The sequence below is a fragment of the Serinus canaria genome, chromosome Z (assembly GCF_022539315.1).
Source record: "Serinus canaria isolate serCan28SL12 chromosome Z, serCan2020, whole genome shotgun sequence".
NCBI lineage: Eukaryota > Metazoa > Chordata > Aves > Passeriformes > Fringillidae > Serinus > Serinus canaria.
Genome location: NC_066343.1, coordinates 8,328,394 through 8,343,974, shown reverse-complemented (window position 1 = coordinate 8,343,974; position 15,581 = coordinate 8,328,394). Strand labels below are relative to the sequence as shown.

Below are 15,581 nucleotides of genomic sequence, written 5' to 3'. Positions count from 1 at the left end.
GCAGGTGTATATCCCAAATACCTTTGAAACAGGATGACACGGTCTCCTGAACACCTGTGTTCCCACTGTTGAGTTTGCTAAACAAAATCTGGTGAATTTAGGGAGTACTGGCATGGGATAACACTGCCATAATGAGACTCCTCATTTTTTTCTTGGGTCCCATGTCCCTTTCCAGATACCCTTGCAGGGTGTACAGTCTCTGATTTACAGGACTGCTGCAGGAGGAGAGGAGCTGCACCTCAGTGACACTGTGCTGTCACCCTCAGCTGCTCACTGGGGACTGGTTCAGCACAGAGCACACAGCAGCAGGGCACAGATAATTTCCTTTTCACAACATTGGAGTATGAATGCAGTTTTTACTTTACTCTTGCCAGTGGTGATGCAGTTTCAGCTCATGAAAGAGAACATGATACCGTTAACAATTATGTTTGGAATGAAAGGAAATGAGGAACAAACCCATTCTCTTCATATTTCTCATGTAAAGTTTTATTTGTGTTAGTCCTTTGATAAAGCATTCTACTCTTACAAACCTTAAAACAACATGCTGAATTCCAGTGTACAAAAATAACTGTCTTTAAAAAAAATTAAATTTTAGCACAGTGTGACTGGAACCAAGTATGTTCTTCATACTCCACTCCTTTTTTCCTCCAGCACATTACAAGGAACAAGGACAGATTTAGGGGGAGATGTAAACTGTTCCAGGCCCAGCTGCTCATCCCTGTTCTGCTGACCAGCTGGTTAGCACAGGATGGATCCCCAAAAGCTGAGCCCTGAGGGTAAGGGATGGATGGCACTGCTCTGGAGAGGGAGGTGGGGAGGTGGGGGGCTGCTGCATGCCAGAGCATCAAGCAGAGTCTTGGCTGTCCCTTCCAGGGGGAGGGAAGTGCCCAATGCCCTCCTGCTCTCTGAAGGGGACAGGTGGCTGAGGGGATGTGCTTTATACCCACATTCCTGCTTTCCACCCTGTCCACCCCTGACCCAAATCCCCCTGGCACTGGCCCCAAAGGTGCTGTGCTCCAAGAGCACAGCCACACTTCCCTGCTGAACAAACCAACCCTGCCAAGCCCCACACCCCCCAGCAAAGACAATAAACATACAGCATATTCTAGACCACCCCTGGCAGGAGCTCTGGGTGCTGCTGGCCGTGGGGTGGCTGACAGAGATGGAGTGGTCCCCTCTGCTGTGGAGATGGACAGGGTGGGTGGTGGTGCCCAGCATGCTGGGTCAGGGACAGACTCCAGTTCATGTGCTAAGAGAGGGACAGGAGTAAAGAGAAGGCAGAGCCAGAGCAGGGAATGCCAGTGCTACCTGCCATCACCAGGATTTCTGTTTGGACTTCTTCTTCCGCTGCTTTATAAGGAATAGATTGTCCCTGCTGTCAGGACTGGCAATTTTCTGCTTTTTCCATTTCTTCTTCCTCTTGGCACCTTCTGGAGGCTGGTGCAGGCTCAGGGCCTTGCTGGCTGGGGGTGCCTGGAGCAGGGCCTTGCGGCGTGCCCTGCTGCCCTTGCAGCCCTGCAGCTTGTTCCCCCGAGGGAAGTCCTCGGGGTCGCCGTGGATCCCAGCACCCCTCCTCTGCTTCTCCTCCTGGCCTTTCTTTGCCCGCTTCACCCTCATCTTCTTCTGCTGCTCTCTGTTCCTGCTGTGCTTCCCCTGCTGTTCTTTCCAAAGTTGGCTCTTTTTCTTGTGGCTGGGCACCTCGAGCTGTTCCTCCTGCAGCGGTGTTTCAGACTGTTCTGGCAGAAGGCCAGCTTCCTGCAGGTCTGGAAAGCAGAGCGGATTATTTCAATACCTAAAAACCCTAGAACTGGGCACCTGAGCCATCACGCCTCTCCTCTGTTATGTATGAAGTTAGACAACAATTTATCTCTGGCAGATTTCTTCACTGTGTGTTATTCCTGTCATCAGGCTAGAATCTTCACAAATCGTGATTTAATCCCCTTCCTTCTATTTCATGGCATTTTTAATGTCAGCAGATTTTTCAGAATTAAAACATCTGACAATGCTCCCTGAGTGACTTTGACACAGTCAATTTCCATGATAGACACGGATGAGTAAAGTCACAAATCTTTTACTACCACCAGGCTACCTGTTCAAATCCACACAGCTTTTCCCAACACATGAAAGTAATCCCACAATGTTTCTAAAAAGCACAAACAGAGGACTGGAAGGTGGGAGGGATCTCCCAAACCACTCTGTACCTGCCACCTTTCTTTTTAACCTGTTGGCTCTCCTCTTGATGTCGCACTCATCATCGTAGTAGTAGACAAAGGGAGAAGTGGGGAACATGTTCCCCTGCATCCTCTTCTCCGAGCACTCCTGCAAAACACATTCCAGGTCACTAGAGCTGCCTGAGTGGGGACTTCCTGGAGTGAAACGGGCCAGGTCCTGCAGGTCCTGGTCTGTCCTTGTGACATTTTCATGACCAGCTTGTAATCCCTCCTGCACACACTGGTGCTGTCTGAGCACAGAGGGAATTACCCGCAGTTAGCACACACCTGTAACACCCACACAACAGACCATGGTCTGTCAGAGGACCAGGGGCACACGGGTACACACCAGGTGAGTTGCTGACAGAGCTGCTGGGCACAGGGACACGGCAGTCCTGCTGCCAGGCTGGGCACACCCCCAGCCCCTCAGAGGCAGGCAGTCCCTGGCAGGGCAGCCCTGGCACCTGGGCTCCTTGGGATGAGGCTCCCTGCAGAGGGGGGCAGCCCAAAGGGGAGAGGGGAGCAGCCATGGGGAGCCACAGCCTGCCAACAGCCAGGGTGGGTGTCACCGTGTCACTGTCACTGTGTGCCACTCCCTCACAGGGACAAACCACAGGCAAATCCTGCAGCAGGCTGCTGGGAACACATCAGAGCGCAGGGAACAGGAAGAGGAAAAAGAAGAGCAGGAGAGCCCTGAACAGACAGCTGAGGCGAGGAAGGGGCTGACTCTGGCACCATGTGCATGCCAGCCTATTTCCCAAATACCTGAACAGGAATGTAAGTTTTTTCACTGCTGTGCACACAGTTTTATTTATCCACGTCTTGAGACAGGCTAACAGGAGCACTTGCTACGATTCTGCCTTTTATCTGGTACCATGATATTGACAGGTGCTTTATTCTCCTTTATCCTCCTTGCAAATTGCCTGTTACCTGCTGTGCTTTGCTTCATCATCTTTCTCTTCTTAGATACTGCTGAGATCATAGAAATCCCACAATGGCTTGGCTTGGTAGGGACCTTAAAGATCATCCCATCCCACCCCTGCCATGGCAGGGACACCTTCCACTGCCCCAGGTGCTCCAAGCCCTGTCCAGCCTGGCCTTGGGCACTGCCAGGGGCAGCCACAGCTGCTCGGGGCACCTGTGCCAGGGCCTGCACACCCTCACAGGGAACAATTCCTTCCTGACAGCTAATCTAACTCTGCTCTCTGTCACTTTGAAGCCATTCTAGGGGCACCTGGGCCTCACCAATCTCCAGGAGCTTTCACTCACCTGATGTCTGCACCATGGGCCCAGCAGCTTTCCTGCATGTGCTGCTGCTGCCACTCAGTGCCACCCTGGCAGCCCCTGTCCCTGCCTGCTCCTCTGTCCCTTCCAGAGGCACAGCAGATCACAGGTGCAGTTTCGATGTATTTTGCATTTCTCAGCTTCTTTTGGGCATTTGTTTGGCTGAAATATAGGAGGAATCAGTTTTCCTGCCAGTGTTTTGCCTGTTTCTGGGAATGGTGTGCACATCTGGTCTCTCAGTCTCCTCGTGTTGCTATTGGCTTATCCCCTTTCATTCAGTCCTTGCTCAGGCTGGTCCTGCTCCTTTCTTATCTTAACTTTCTTATCTTCCTTAACTTTGAGAGACAGAAAATGTTCATAAATTGCTTTCCTCCCTTTCTGATTTTGTACAGTTTCTACCAGTTTCAATCTAAGTATTTACTATCAGCTCCTCAGATATAATTTCTAATTCTTTTTACATCAGCCTTAATAATGACTTAAAAAATTGATTTACAGCATCTCTAATAACTACTCATTACTTTTACAGCAGCCTTACTTGTATCCATGTGTGTCTGTCTTCCTCCAGTGCCATTTTTTGGACAGTTTAATAAAAGTAAACTAAACTAAAGGCCCAAGCTTTTGACAAAACGTACTGGATAGTTGAATGGGCTGACACACAAGAGCAGGCAGAAGGGAAGAGAGGAATTTGCTGGCAATTTGCTGTTTCTAAGCCACAGGAAAAAATAAGCTAAACCCATCCAATGCATGATTAACGTTCATTTTGCTCCTGCATTTATTCCATACAAGAAAAAAACTGCTATTATTTGGTCTATGTTGGTAATTGCAGATACAGAGCTGAACTTGCGATGATAGGCACTGAAAAAGGTGATAAATATCACCAAAACACCCTGGAAGGTGCAGCCACATCTCCTGGTTTTACTGAAGCCACTTAAGGCTCATGATGTCTCCTTTACCAGGGAGCACCTTACAGAAGAACAATGCCAAACTTAGGTCAGAATTTGACCTAAACCAGGTAGCCACAACTAAGGATCAACACAAGCAGGCAGAAATGGAAGATTCCCAAAACAGCACTCAAATAGTTGGGCTGAGTGTGGTGAAAAACCTGAAATGATGTTGAATGTGGGAAAAAAAGAAAGGGGGGAAAAAAAGCTGTATCCAGCAACTGTTTTCCAATGAATATTCTCTCTGCCGGGCACTCTCAAATCAATGAACCTCCCAAGGAGAAATAGCAACTGTTACCTCCCTCCCTATCAATAAATTAGATGGGTGGGATCCCTTTACACACAGGCCTCCACCGAGGTGTGGACACACTCCTCCTGTGTCACACACACCAGTGTGGCTTTCCAGCTCTTCCCTCCAGCCCCACAGAGACAGTGTGTGTTACAGATGGATAATGAGATGATTGGCTCTCGCAATTGAAAGGTAACTGTTGTGTGAATATTAAGAAAAGCTTTAGTGATGTATATTATGTTATTGCAGTTTAGATGCCCTCTGTTCTCCCCACAGTTTTTTTTCCCCCCTGTACTGTTGCCATCAGACAGCCTGGGCTGTCCAGGACAGGTACAAAGAAGCTGCACAGGTGTGCCTTACCTGGGGCAGCTGGGAATGGCAAAGCTTGGGGGTGCTCAGGGGGTGGGCATGGCAACACCTGACCTGCATTCCAGTTACAAGGAAGCAGTTGGCACCGATAAATGGCAAAGAAGAGCTGCCTGACAGACCTTGGGAGGGGCCAGGGCTGGCTGATGCAGCCCCAGGGGTATCAAAGCCTGAGCACCCATCTTGCAGACGAACCAGTCCTGGTGTGCACACGAGCAGCTCCCAGCACTGCAGCTCTTTCCTCATGTACTCCTTTGCTGTGTTTTTGTCCAGGTTTAATAATGCTGTTTAACGTTTCAGAGTGAGCAGCTGTGTCTCACAGGTGGCAGGGATGGATCTGCAGCCCGGGGGTGCAGCCCAGACTTACGTATCCGAGGTGTCCCTTGCGGGAGCAGTTGTAGCAGTAGAGGGACACCGCGCGCTCCGAGGGCGAGCCGGCCGCCTTGATGGGTCCTGGCTTGGTCTGAGGATGGAAATGGCCAACAGTTATGTCTGGCAGTACACTGAATGCTGAAATAAAAGTAAATGAAAATTACATAAATATTATTTTATTAAGCCTAGATCAATACGCTCCTGCTTGCTGTTGGAACGTTAAGTTTGAAAAAGCAGCAACAGGCTGGCACTACTGTAATTTTGTAGAGCGAGGTTCAGCCTGAGCATCACAAATGAGGTGGGAAGAGGCATCGCTGGCATCTTGTCCACCAGGCCGTGTTATTTCGGCTCTGAATGCAAACTGCTGATTTATCTGTCCCCTCCTCCTTGTGCCAGCCCCTCGTCTCACAGGGGCTGTCAGATACACAGTGCTGGGGAGGCACAATGCCATGGCCACAGAGGGAATGGGACACCAGTCCCATACCAGCACGTCATGATGCCACAGCCCATGGCACGGGCAGGCAGCAGGACTAACAAGGGGTGCAGGAATCCTGGCCCAAAAGCTGTGGGACTTGGGAGCCGCCTTATTGAACTCTGTGTGTTTCCTTCTCTTTGGGGCTAAAGGAGCATGGAAAAGTGGTCCTGATTTCACAGAAAATTGTAGTATTTGGCAAAGCTCATTGCAGGAATGGCTTCTTTCTTTAAATGTGTGTTGCCATGCTCTTCTGCTGTGGGAGCCACTGTGCTCTCAGCCAGAGCCTCCAGAAGAATGACAGCAGTGTTTGTAAAATAGGCAGGAACAAGAGGAACCTTCCAGTGCTGTTCTTTGTGAATCTGATCACACTTGCAGTGTCACCGTATTGTGAACTCCCCAGCCCTGGGTTTAAATGTGTGTTTCAGAGTCATGTTCCTTAGCTCCCACCCACGCACCAGGAGGGGCCTGAAGGAAGACTAAGAAGAGTGACACATCCAACAGTGATTTATGACAAAAGGTGGGGAAACAGGGAAAGGGAAAAACGACCACCTATAAAGCAATCTGTGTATTTCTTATCCATGTCTCACAGCAAGAGCTCTCCAGCTAACAGCAGTGTGTAAGTGACACACTAAGCTGGCTCAGTTTTTCAGGTATTCTTTTTTCATAAGTATGTAGAAGAGACAAGGAAATAAAAAAACAACAAACCAAAATGCAAGCCCTTGTGTAGTCCCCTTGGGGAAAAATCTGTCTGGTGTGTTTAGTGGATCAATCACCATTATTGTGGTCAGATTTCAGCATGTCGAGTGTCCCCAGAAATCCCCTCTGCCTTGCACAGGGCTCCTGAAGAGCAGCAGTGACCCTGTGAAGACACCTTCCTTTGCCCTCCCAGCGAGCAGAGCCTTGCCTGCATCTCATTTGTCTCCAAGGGTGATGCCCCTGGAGAGCACACGGGGACCCTGCTGGAGAGCTCTGCCAGCGGAATGTGAGCGCGGCCCCGAGCAGGACGGCGTGGCTCTGCTCTGCCTCCTGCCACCTGGGCAGCATGGGCAGCACGAGACCTTCTGAGAACCAGCCAGCACACTGCTCGGGGGCTGCCAAGTGCAGGATGGTGGCAGCATGTAGGTACAAATCCCAGGAATTATTTCAGACACACCATCCTTCACATTCCAAGATGTTGTGTGCCGAAATCAAAGAGCCTGACACTTCCACCCACAGAATGACATCCTCCAATGAAAGGAATTATGGTTTTGGCCATCATTACTGTTCTAAAGCCGAAAATTTTTCATTTCTGGGTGCAAAATTTGCACTCAGGTCTCAACACTTTACAGGAAAGATAAGCTCCTTGAGGAGCAGCTCTGCAGTGGTCTTGAGCTCCTGTGGGCCCCCACACCAAAGCCTGGGCACGAGCAGACGTGGGGGGTTCCTCCAGCATGGGGTCCTTTGGGCTTACACACATCCTCCCCCCATCCTCCCCTCCCAGGGCAGCTTCCCTGCCCCTCGTGCTTTTATTTACTTAACGCCAAAGGTTACATCTAAGGAAAAAATAAACTGAGCACTTGCAGGTCAGATTACAACTCTACATAACTTTACTCTTCTCCCACGCCAACCAAAAAGGAAACCTGCATGTTATAAACCCTCTGTTTTCTTATTATTAAAGACTTAAAAAAAGCATCTAAGGATTCAGCCATATGGGTACCAAATAAACTATTCATCAACACAGCTTCTTTATGTTATAGGGGTTTTTTTTGGTTAAAAACATTTAAATAATCTATATTTGTAGGGTGATATCTTGGAGATTACTTTACTATCAATATATAGAAGTAATAACCTGGTAGATAGCATTACCTATGAAAGGTCCATCCCATCTGCTATTCTTGCTGAAAGCTTTTCATGCACCAGTAAACTCAGTAAATATCAGAAGATAAAGCATAAGCCTACCACGCCATGGATTTACTCCTAATGTCTCCTCAAAGTGCAGCCTGATGCAACGATTACAAATGATTTTTCTTCTAATGTCATTTTACATAACCCTTTTTTCTGCATGAGTAGTTAGTGCAGAATGAATGAATGAATGCCATTAAAACAGTTAATCATTATCTGGGACAGTGGCCTTCCTCCCTTCTGAACCAGGAATCTCCATGACAAAGGCCAAGAGATCAAAATGCCAGGGCTGCCTCTCTGGCCTATTTCTGACAGTAATTTTTTATGCAAATGGCCCTGCTGGGCAGCTCCCTCGGTGACCTTGAGCTCCCCTTATCTGCACTGACTTTGATCCGACCAGGGCTCCCTTTTACAAAGCTCACTGCTACTTAGGAACTGCAATCTGGCTAAATCTCACTAATTAAGGAAAATCGTCTGACCTCTATTTTTGCGTGTTTCCCTGCTCTCACTGCATTGCTGGTGGGGGGGACGAGAGGCCAGACCCCCTTGTGCAACCCCGAGTGCCCCTGCTGGGCCAAGGCACCTCTGCAGGCTGTGCCAGAACCAGCGCGGGACAGTGTGATGTGTGCTGTGACATGGGCTGTGACATGGGCTGTGACATGGGCTGTGACATGTGGTGTGACATGGGCTGCGACACGCAGCACGTGCAGAGTGTGACGTGTGCTGTGTCCAGGCTGTCACACGTGGTGTGACACGCAGTGTGTGTGCGATGGCAGCCTGGCCCCACCTGTGCAGGGTGAGCTCTTGCACACGCTGGACCCCAAACCTGCCACGAGGAAAGCCTTCCACCCTACTCCTGCACCAGTGGAGCCCACTCTGACAAACAAATCAGTGCAGATGAGCTCCCAGGGCCATGGAACCGGCTGGACAGAACCAAGGTCACTGCCCATGACTCCACCAGCTACCCCCCGCTGGATGAAGCCTTGCTCTGAGCTGTTCTTCGCTGTTGGTTACATCCAACTTCAGTTTGGACACCTCTGAGAATGGGAGGCAATAATTTTACTCTTTCCAGCACTTTGTCCACCACGGTGAAGCGCTAGCGTTGCAAACCGCCAAAGCTTGTGTTTGCAACTCAACAAGGCCAACGTGGCCTGACTCTGGGAGTAAAACCCGTTATCAGCAAGGCTTCACCACTTCCTTGAGCCACTGCAAGACAGCCATTGAGTGAACCATCACATGCTGTGGCCGCAGGCTGGAGCTGGGCAGAGAAAAGGTCACAGCAGCTCCATCATGGGAAAACATACATTTACTTTCCCCTACAAATTATCATAATCTGCTGGCGTGCCAGCTGAAACAATGGCAGGTTAGCATCATTCCCTTATATTCCAAATTGCCAATATAAGGTATCATGTAATATTGTAATTATACCCGGGGTTTTTGTTGTTGTTATTTTCTTTAACCGTGTCATGCACCCAGTAGACTTGCATTCCATTGGGTAATTCCTTAATTAGGCAGATTTTTGAAACAAGTATTATGTACACAACAGACCGGAACGTCTCCTTTGGAGTCTTCCCAGTCTATCAGGTGATTGCATCATTAAGCCACACATGCTACGTAGTAAAAATCCTTATGAAAATTCATGAAAGAAACACACTGAGCTTGGTGCATGCTAATAAACAAGAAACATACAAATTTAGTATTTTGACTTTTAATCCCCCTAAACTCCAAACAATTACAAATTAAATAATTTCTTCACTGAATTTTATTTCTTTTTTTCAGCTATCTAATAAAACCTTTCTCTTCCCACACGAGTTGTGGAGGTCCAACCTGAGCATCGTCCCACAAATTACACTTTACTAAATGACATTTGGACATCACCAAAACACAGTGAAATAGCCAAGAAAAATGTGATCTCACTTATCTTTTAGGGCTTTTTTTTCTTTTCTTCTTCTTTTTTTTTTTCTTTTGTTAAGCCATGATACACATTAAATTACAAGTTAATTAATCAAATTTTAATTTTTGATTGTACAGTCTGGGAAACCACAACCTTTCCCAGACGAAGAAATTTAACTCGCTCGGTCCACAGTACGAGCACTGTGAAGTGATCTCTTTCTACAGAAATAAGACATTTCTACAATGCATTTTAAAGAGATGCAAATAGCATCTACAATTGACTGTGTGAAAACGCTAAAGGAAGAGACAAAACGTACAGTATTATATATTTAAAATAAATGAATGCAATCTTTTAATACTCTCACAAGCAGAAGAGAAAACCCTAAAATATTAATTCAAAAAGTCTTCTCTAAGAAACGGACAAAAACCCTTCTAGTTCACAGAGAAAATGAATGTATGCAAGATAGTGAGGATAACAACAATACAATCCCTGAATGCCTCAAAATCTTCATGGTTTAAAAGGCATCCCAATTTTCTCCAAAGGTGGTGGCATCTCTCTAGCCGTCCATGGCTAATTTTACAGGGAATGCAAAACGTTATTTAAAAACGATGGCGCATTAAACTCTAACTGTTCCTGATGTGGCTCTCGAACTACAAACCTATCTCCCCTTCTATTTTAATTTTAAAGTAAGTTAGCAAACACTTTCGTTCCTAATCCCTGGGGACTATCTGTATGGTGACACAAACGCACAAATTTATGACAGTAACATAAATGCTCCTCCGAAGTAATGTGCAACATTAAGTGAAATCGTTTCCTGGAAAGATATTATAGGTATCTAGATTTTATTTGCCATCTTAAACATATCTGGGTCTTTATGACCTTATTTTTAAAATGTATTTCCTTTTTACATTTCCTGGTGCAAATGGACTGCATAAATAAGCAATGTGCTATGAGGCTTCAGACTAGCCGATAAACCCTTTCAATTTTCATGCCAGCTTCTTCTTTTGTAATTCAAATCTGGCTGAAAACTGGCAGCTCTGAAAACTGAAACAAGCACTGCCACAAATACCTTGTAATGCTATCGACCTTGTCTGCCCATGCAGTGAGAAAGGGGGATGCATATGTGTCTGCAGTCATCCAGATAACACAACTCATTTTTTTGGGGGGATAACAGAAGCTGGACCCGAACCGCGCACCCAAAGCAGTCATTACCAGGCAGGCTGGAGAATAAGTCTCTTCAAAATACACAGCGCATTTAAAAACCATATACAGGGCTCAGCCACTGCTTTCATTACCAATTTTAATTTAGCTCCTTCAGTTTGCTAGCCAGATAAACTCTTTAGTGCTGTTTTTTAATCTATTTGCCACATTTTATGTTTAAGATTATAGTAATATGGGACAGGAGAAGGAATCACTTTTGGAGGAAATAAAGAAATAGATCCGCTTATCGGCGCCCATCAGAAAGTTCATTAATCAGCCGGGCTTTGTGCCCCCTAAATTGAAAGGTTAAATAATCCTCTCAGGAATATTTCTCGGTACCGCCGCCAATTGTCCGGAGAGAAGCTGCCATTCACCGTGCTCCAGATCGGTGACAGGGTATTTTACCACCGTTTGGGCCCCAAACAATGACGGACAAATGGCCTGGCTCACAAAGAAACCTTTTAGTACACGGATGGAGAAAGGACCACAAGCTTTGAAGTGGGGTGGGGGAGGTGGGGAGAGACTGTGCGGAGAAGGAGGAGGAGGAGGAGAAGGAAAAGGAGGTGCAGGAGGAAGAGGAGGAGAAGGAGGAGGAGGAGACTCATGCACTGGGACATGTACATTTTATTTGAGTGTTTGTTAGGGGATTGGCCAAATGTTTATATACATCGCTATATATCTGTGTATCTGCCCGGGCACGGCACCGGCTGCCCCCACGCTAAGCATATGCATAGTTACACATACATTTATACATTAATCTGAAAACAAACATTTGCAAAGCCGGTAAAATCAGAAGATGAACAGAACTAAAGCACAGTTATATTTATTAGCTAATGCACGGGGGAGCCTGACAAACCCGAAGGTTTTAATTTTTACTGTCATTCTGGATGAGTTACAGCTTCCTTTCTCTGACTTTAATCTTTATGTTATCTACTGATCGTCCCTCACCACTGCACCCAAAAGGAGGAAGTACCACGTCTGAATAAGTTTCTGAGGGGAGCACTCCTAATAGGTATTTCTTGATAAATAGACTCTTTATAAATATTTTTTTGGAAGTGGTTTCTAATCACAGCTAAAAGGGAAGTAAACATGGGAAAGCTTTAAGTTCTACTGAAGAATATGAGATGCCAAGTGAGCAGTCATCAGTTTGCTAGAAGTGAGTTTTGGGGTACATTTGAAATAGATTATAACTGAACTTCTTCCCTTTAAACTCCCCAGCAGCTGGGCTTCAGCATGCAGCATCCTTTACTAACAACAAGCACTTTCACAGACGCACTTTCCTTACATTACCAACATGCCAACTGCACGTGTTAAGGTTTATCCATTTTCTCATAATTTTTTCATCTGCTCTCCATTAAAGAGCATCATATATATTCAGGAGCAGCAGTTATTTACACCTAGATTCATAACGAGTGACATGCATCCCAAATATGTCCTTGTGGAAATGTGTGGCAGCTTGTATACAACCACTGACAAACAAAAGCTTCTCCATCTCCTTTTTGCACACCTGTTTTTAAAAATTGTTTTCAATTCCATGCAGTTTTTACTTTAATGTGACTTGGGACTTCCTGAATAGCATACAGCTTCTAAAAATGGATCAGAGCATATCAGGTTTCTGCACTCTCACACCACGCAAATATGCTGCTGACCAAAACAGTTTCCTCCAGACCAACTTTTGAGTATCTCAGTGCTATCGGTTTTCCTCTCTTTCCTTCCTGAGGCCACCCTCAGAAAATCAGAATGAATATAACCAGCTCTCATCTGGCATGAAAACAGACAGAAACTGGGTATCTCATTCAAATCCAGGGCAATTAATGTTAAAGGAGGAGATATTTCAGGGTTATAGCACAGTCCACAGAAACCCTCCAGTGATTGTACTCCTGCACAGGTGCTCATCACCCTATTTTTAAGTGCCAAAAGAAGTTACAAAAATTCATTAGAATCAGAATTAACTGCATAGTCAAGAAACAACACAAAAATACTTTCTGTTGGCTACAAGGTGAGCAGAGACTACAGGTGAAGAAACTGCAAGTTTGAGGGCAGCAAAAAAGAAAAAAGGGGAAAAAAAAAAAGACAAGCCACTTTTGGACACAGGTGTAAGAAAAACTGGACCTGGCAGTGACTGTCCTTCCCTTGCGAATTCCTCACCTGCTGTGGTGTAAAACCAGCCCAGCTGCCCACCCCAGGCGGGGCAGCACTGCCCTGTGGAGACACCAGGAGCAGGGAAAGGGCCCTGTCAGCCGGACACAGGCTGGAGTGCCGTTCCTCCAGGGGGGCTGCCCCTGCAGCCCACTGCAGAGTCGCTCTCACGGCCCTTGGGGTACGTCTGTCAGACGGTAATTTAACCCAATTCCACATTAAAAAATGAGTCAAAACCAAAGGCCCAGCTTCACTCCCCTGTAGCCAAAAATTCCGTGGGATGCCTCCTTCTGTGGCCCTGGGTGGGTGGCACAGCGTGTGTGCACACGCAGTGCCCCTCACGCACACTTCTGAGGCTGCTTTGCCACTGCCTGCTCGTAGCTCTGTGCTCCTCACCACTCTGTGCGGGCCCTCGGCTCCTTTAATTCCCTTTATACTTGGTTCTTCAAGACTTGAAATCAAAATCAGGATAATTCTGTCACGGGGATAGAAACTTTTCTATACACATGACAGGACCTAACAAGATGTATTAATATCATTGACATGATAGACCCTCTTGGAATTAAATCAGTGAATATTTTTAGGGAACCCTAATCCGTAGATTATTAACATGATCCAGCATAACTTGAGGAAGTTACTGTCTAACCAGCACGAGCTCTGGGCTGCTGCAACACACGAATCACCAGCAAGATGAACCACGCAGTGCAAACAGATTTGCTGACTTTTTATACTGTTTCCACTTTGCAATACGAAAATGCACAAAAATCCATTTTATGCGTATTATGTGCAACTGATTTTTTTCACATTTTAAAACGTCTGTTAAATTTGCAGATGATTTTTGGCTTCCTACAGAATTTTGAGACTGCTTCAAAGGTCTAATAAAACTTAAGAAAGACACCTTCATATCAAGTTTGGAGAAATTCTGGAGAAATTCTCAGGATGTAAGAACTTTAATATGAATATTCATGCATAGCACTGACAGCAGAAGGAAGGCACAGAATTTTTTTTTCCTCAAATATTTTTAAAACTCATTGGAAACCTCATTTTAGCTTGAAAATTCTATCTTCCTCATTTAGAGAGTTAATAGTTGAAATAATAAAAATAATGTAAATGCTTCTGTAAGTTTGCCTTTTCAGATGAAAGGAAAGAGGTGAAATTTTTAAACTGAATTTGTAAGCATTAAAGAAAAAAATAATCTTAATCCTTTCCCTTAAGAGAGCTGAGGTTGAGTATATGAAGGAGAAATATTTCAGCAGCAAACCCTCCCTGCTTATTCTCTTTGATTAATTACCCACTCACCCAGCAGCTTTGGTGCATCACAAAAATAACCCAAACCTCTCTGGTTCTGGGTGTGCAGGGCTGGAGGGACACACGCCCCCAAATGTGGTGGACTGCAGAAAGAACGCCCGAGGCATGCGGGAGTGAGCTACCCAGAGATTTACAACAGTAAAACACATGAATGTCCATCCTCTGCCCCTCTCCAGTTCCCTTTCACAGGGAAAGACGCTGCTTTGGCAGCAAACAGGGCCCCTGACACCACCTCAAACCCGTGACGGAGCTGGGGCTCTCTGAGCAGTGCTGCTCTCCAAGACAAGCACCACAGCAACATCATCTGGAACCCCAAAATCACAGACATGGTCAGCCAGCCCAGCCCTCCATTCCACTCTCTCCCCATCTCCAGAACTGCTTCCAGAGATATACAGAAATACAATTTTTGGTCAAGATGTAATCTCTCTTTAACCCTCAATTTTAAAGCACCTTTTATTTTGTTTTCTGGGGAGCAGGTGCAGAAGAGCATGAGACAGATAAAAATCAGAGAAGCAGGACACTTCCTACCATGGTTACTACATGATGAAGGTGAGTGGCAGGTGGTACCCATGCTGCTGGAAGGTTCTGCATCCCACCCAAAACATCCTTGCAGAAAATTCATACAGGGTTACTAAACTAACTTCTTTTCCCCATCAATCTAAATACATCTTTCAAATAAAAATTGGGAAAGAACTTTTAGCTAGCCTTTGTACTGAAAAGCTATAGCATGTGCTTTGAATTCATAAACCTAACAGTTATTTCAGGACCTGAAACTGTCTTTGTTTTCTGAAAAAAAAAAAAAAAAAAAAAAAAAAAAGCTTCCAGACAGAATATCTTTTGTGAAATGTGATTGCTTTGCAATAGAAAAATATTTGGGGTTTAGGTTTCTGATAGCCTCAAAAAATATCTGAAACTTGAAAGAGAGTGGCAACACAGCAAAACCAAATCAGCAGGGCAAAATAAGCTGTAAAATCGCTTTGCCCAGCACACCGATCTCCTCTGACCTGCTGGCTTTCTCCAGGAGAGCTGTGCAGGGCTGGCAGCATGTCAGCAGCACCCCTGACACTGAAAACCACTTGCAAGACGGGTCAGGTTTGGACAAGGGAGAGTTTAAAACCAAAACACCTGCCTGTTGCTGGCCAAGCTCTGCCCCAGCTCCTCCTCTGGCTATCAGAGCAAGCAGCCTCTCAAAGGGCAGGAAATCTTCATGAACCCAAGCACT

The 15,581-nt window shown here is 46.0% G+C and overlaps 1 protein-coding gene across 1 annotated transcript in view; it reads right to left on the bottom strand.

Moving 5' to 3' along the window:
• Positions 1-459: 459 nt before the first annotated feature.
• ZCCHC7 (zinc finger CCHC-type containing 7) overlaps positions 460-15,581 on the bottom strand; it is an 88,286-nt gene continuing 73,164 nt past the window's right edge. Inside the window, exons 9-11 of the mRNA XM_050987457.1 lie at positions 5,458-5,553; positions 2,202-2,319; positions 460-1,763 (exon numbers count right to left, since the gene is read on the bottom strand). Coding sequence (XP_050843414.1) covers positions 1,315-1,763; positions 2,202-2,319; positions 5,458-5,553 — 663 coding nt within the window. The 3' untranslated portion in view covers positions 460-1,314. The remainder of the gene's footprint in view (positions 1,764-2,201; positions 2,320-5,457; positions 5,554-15,581) is intronic.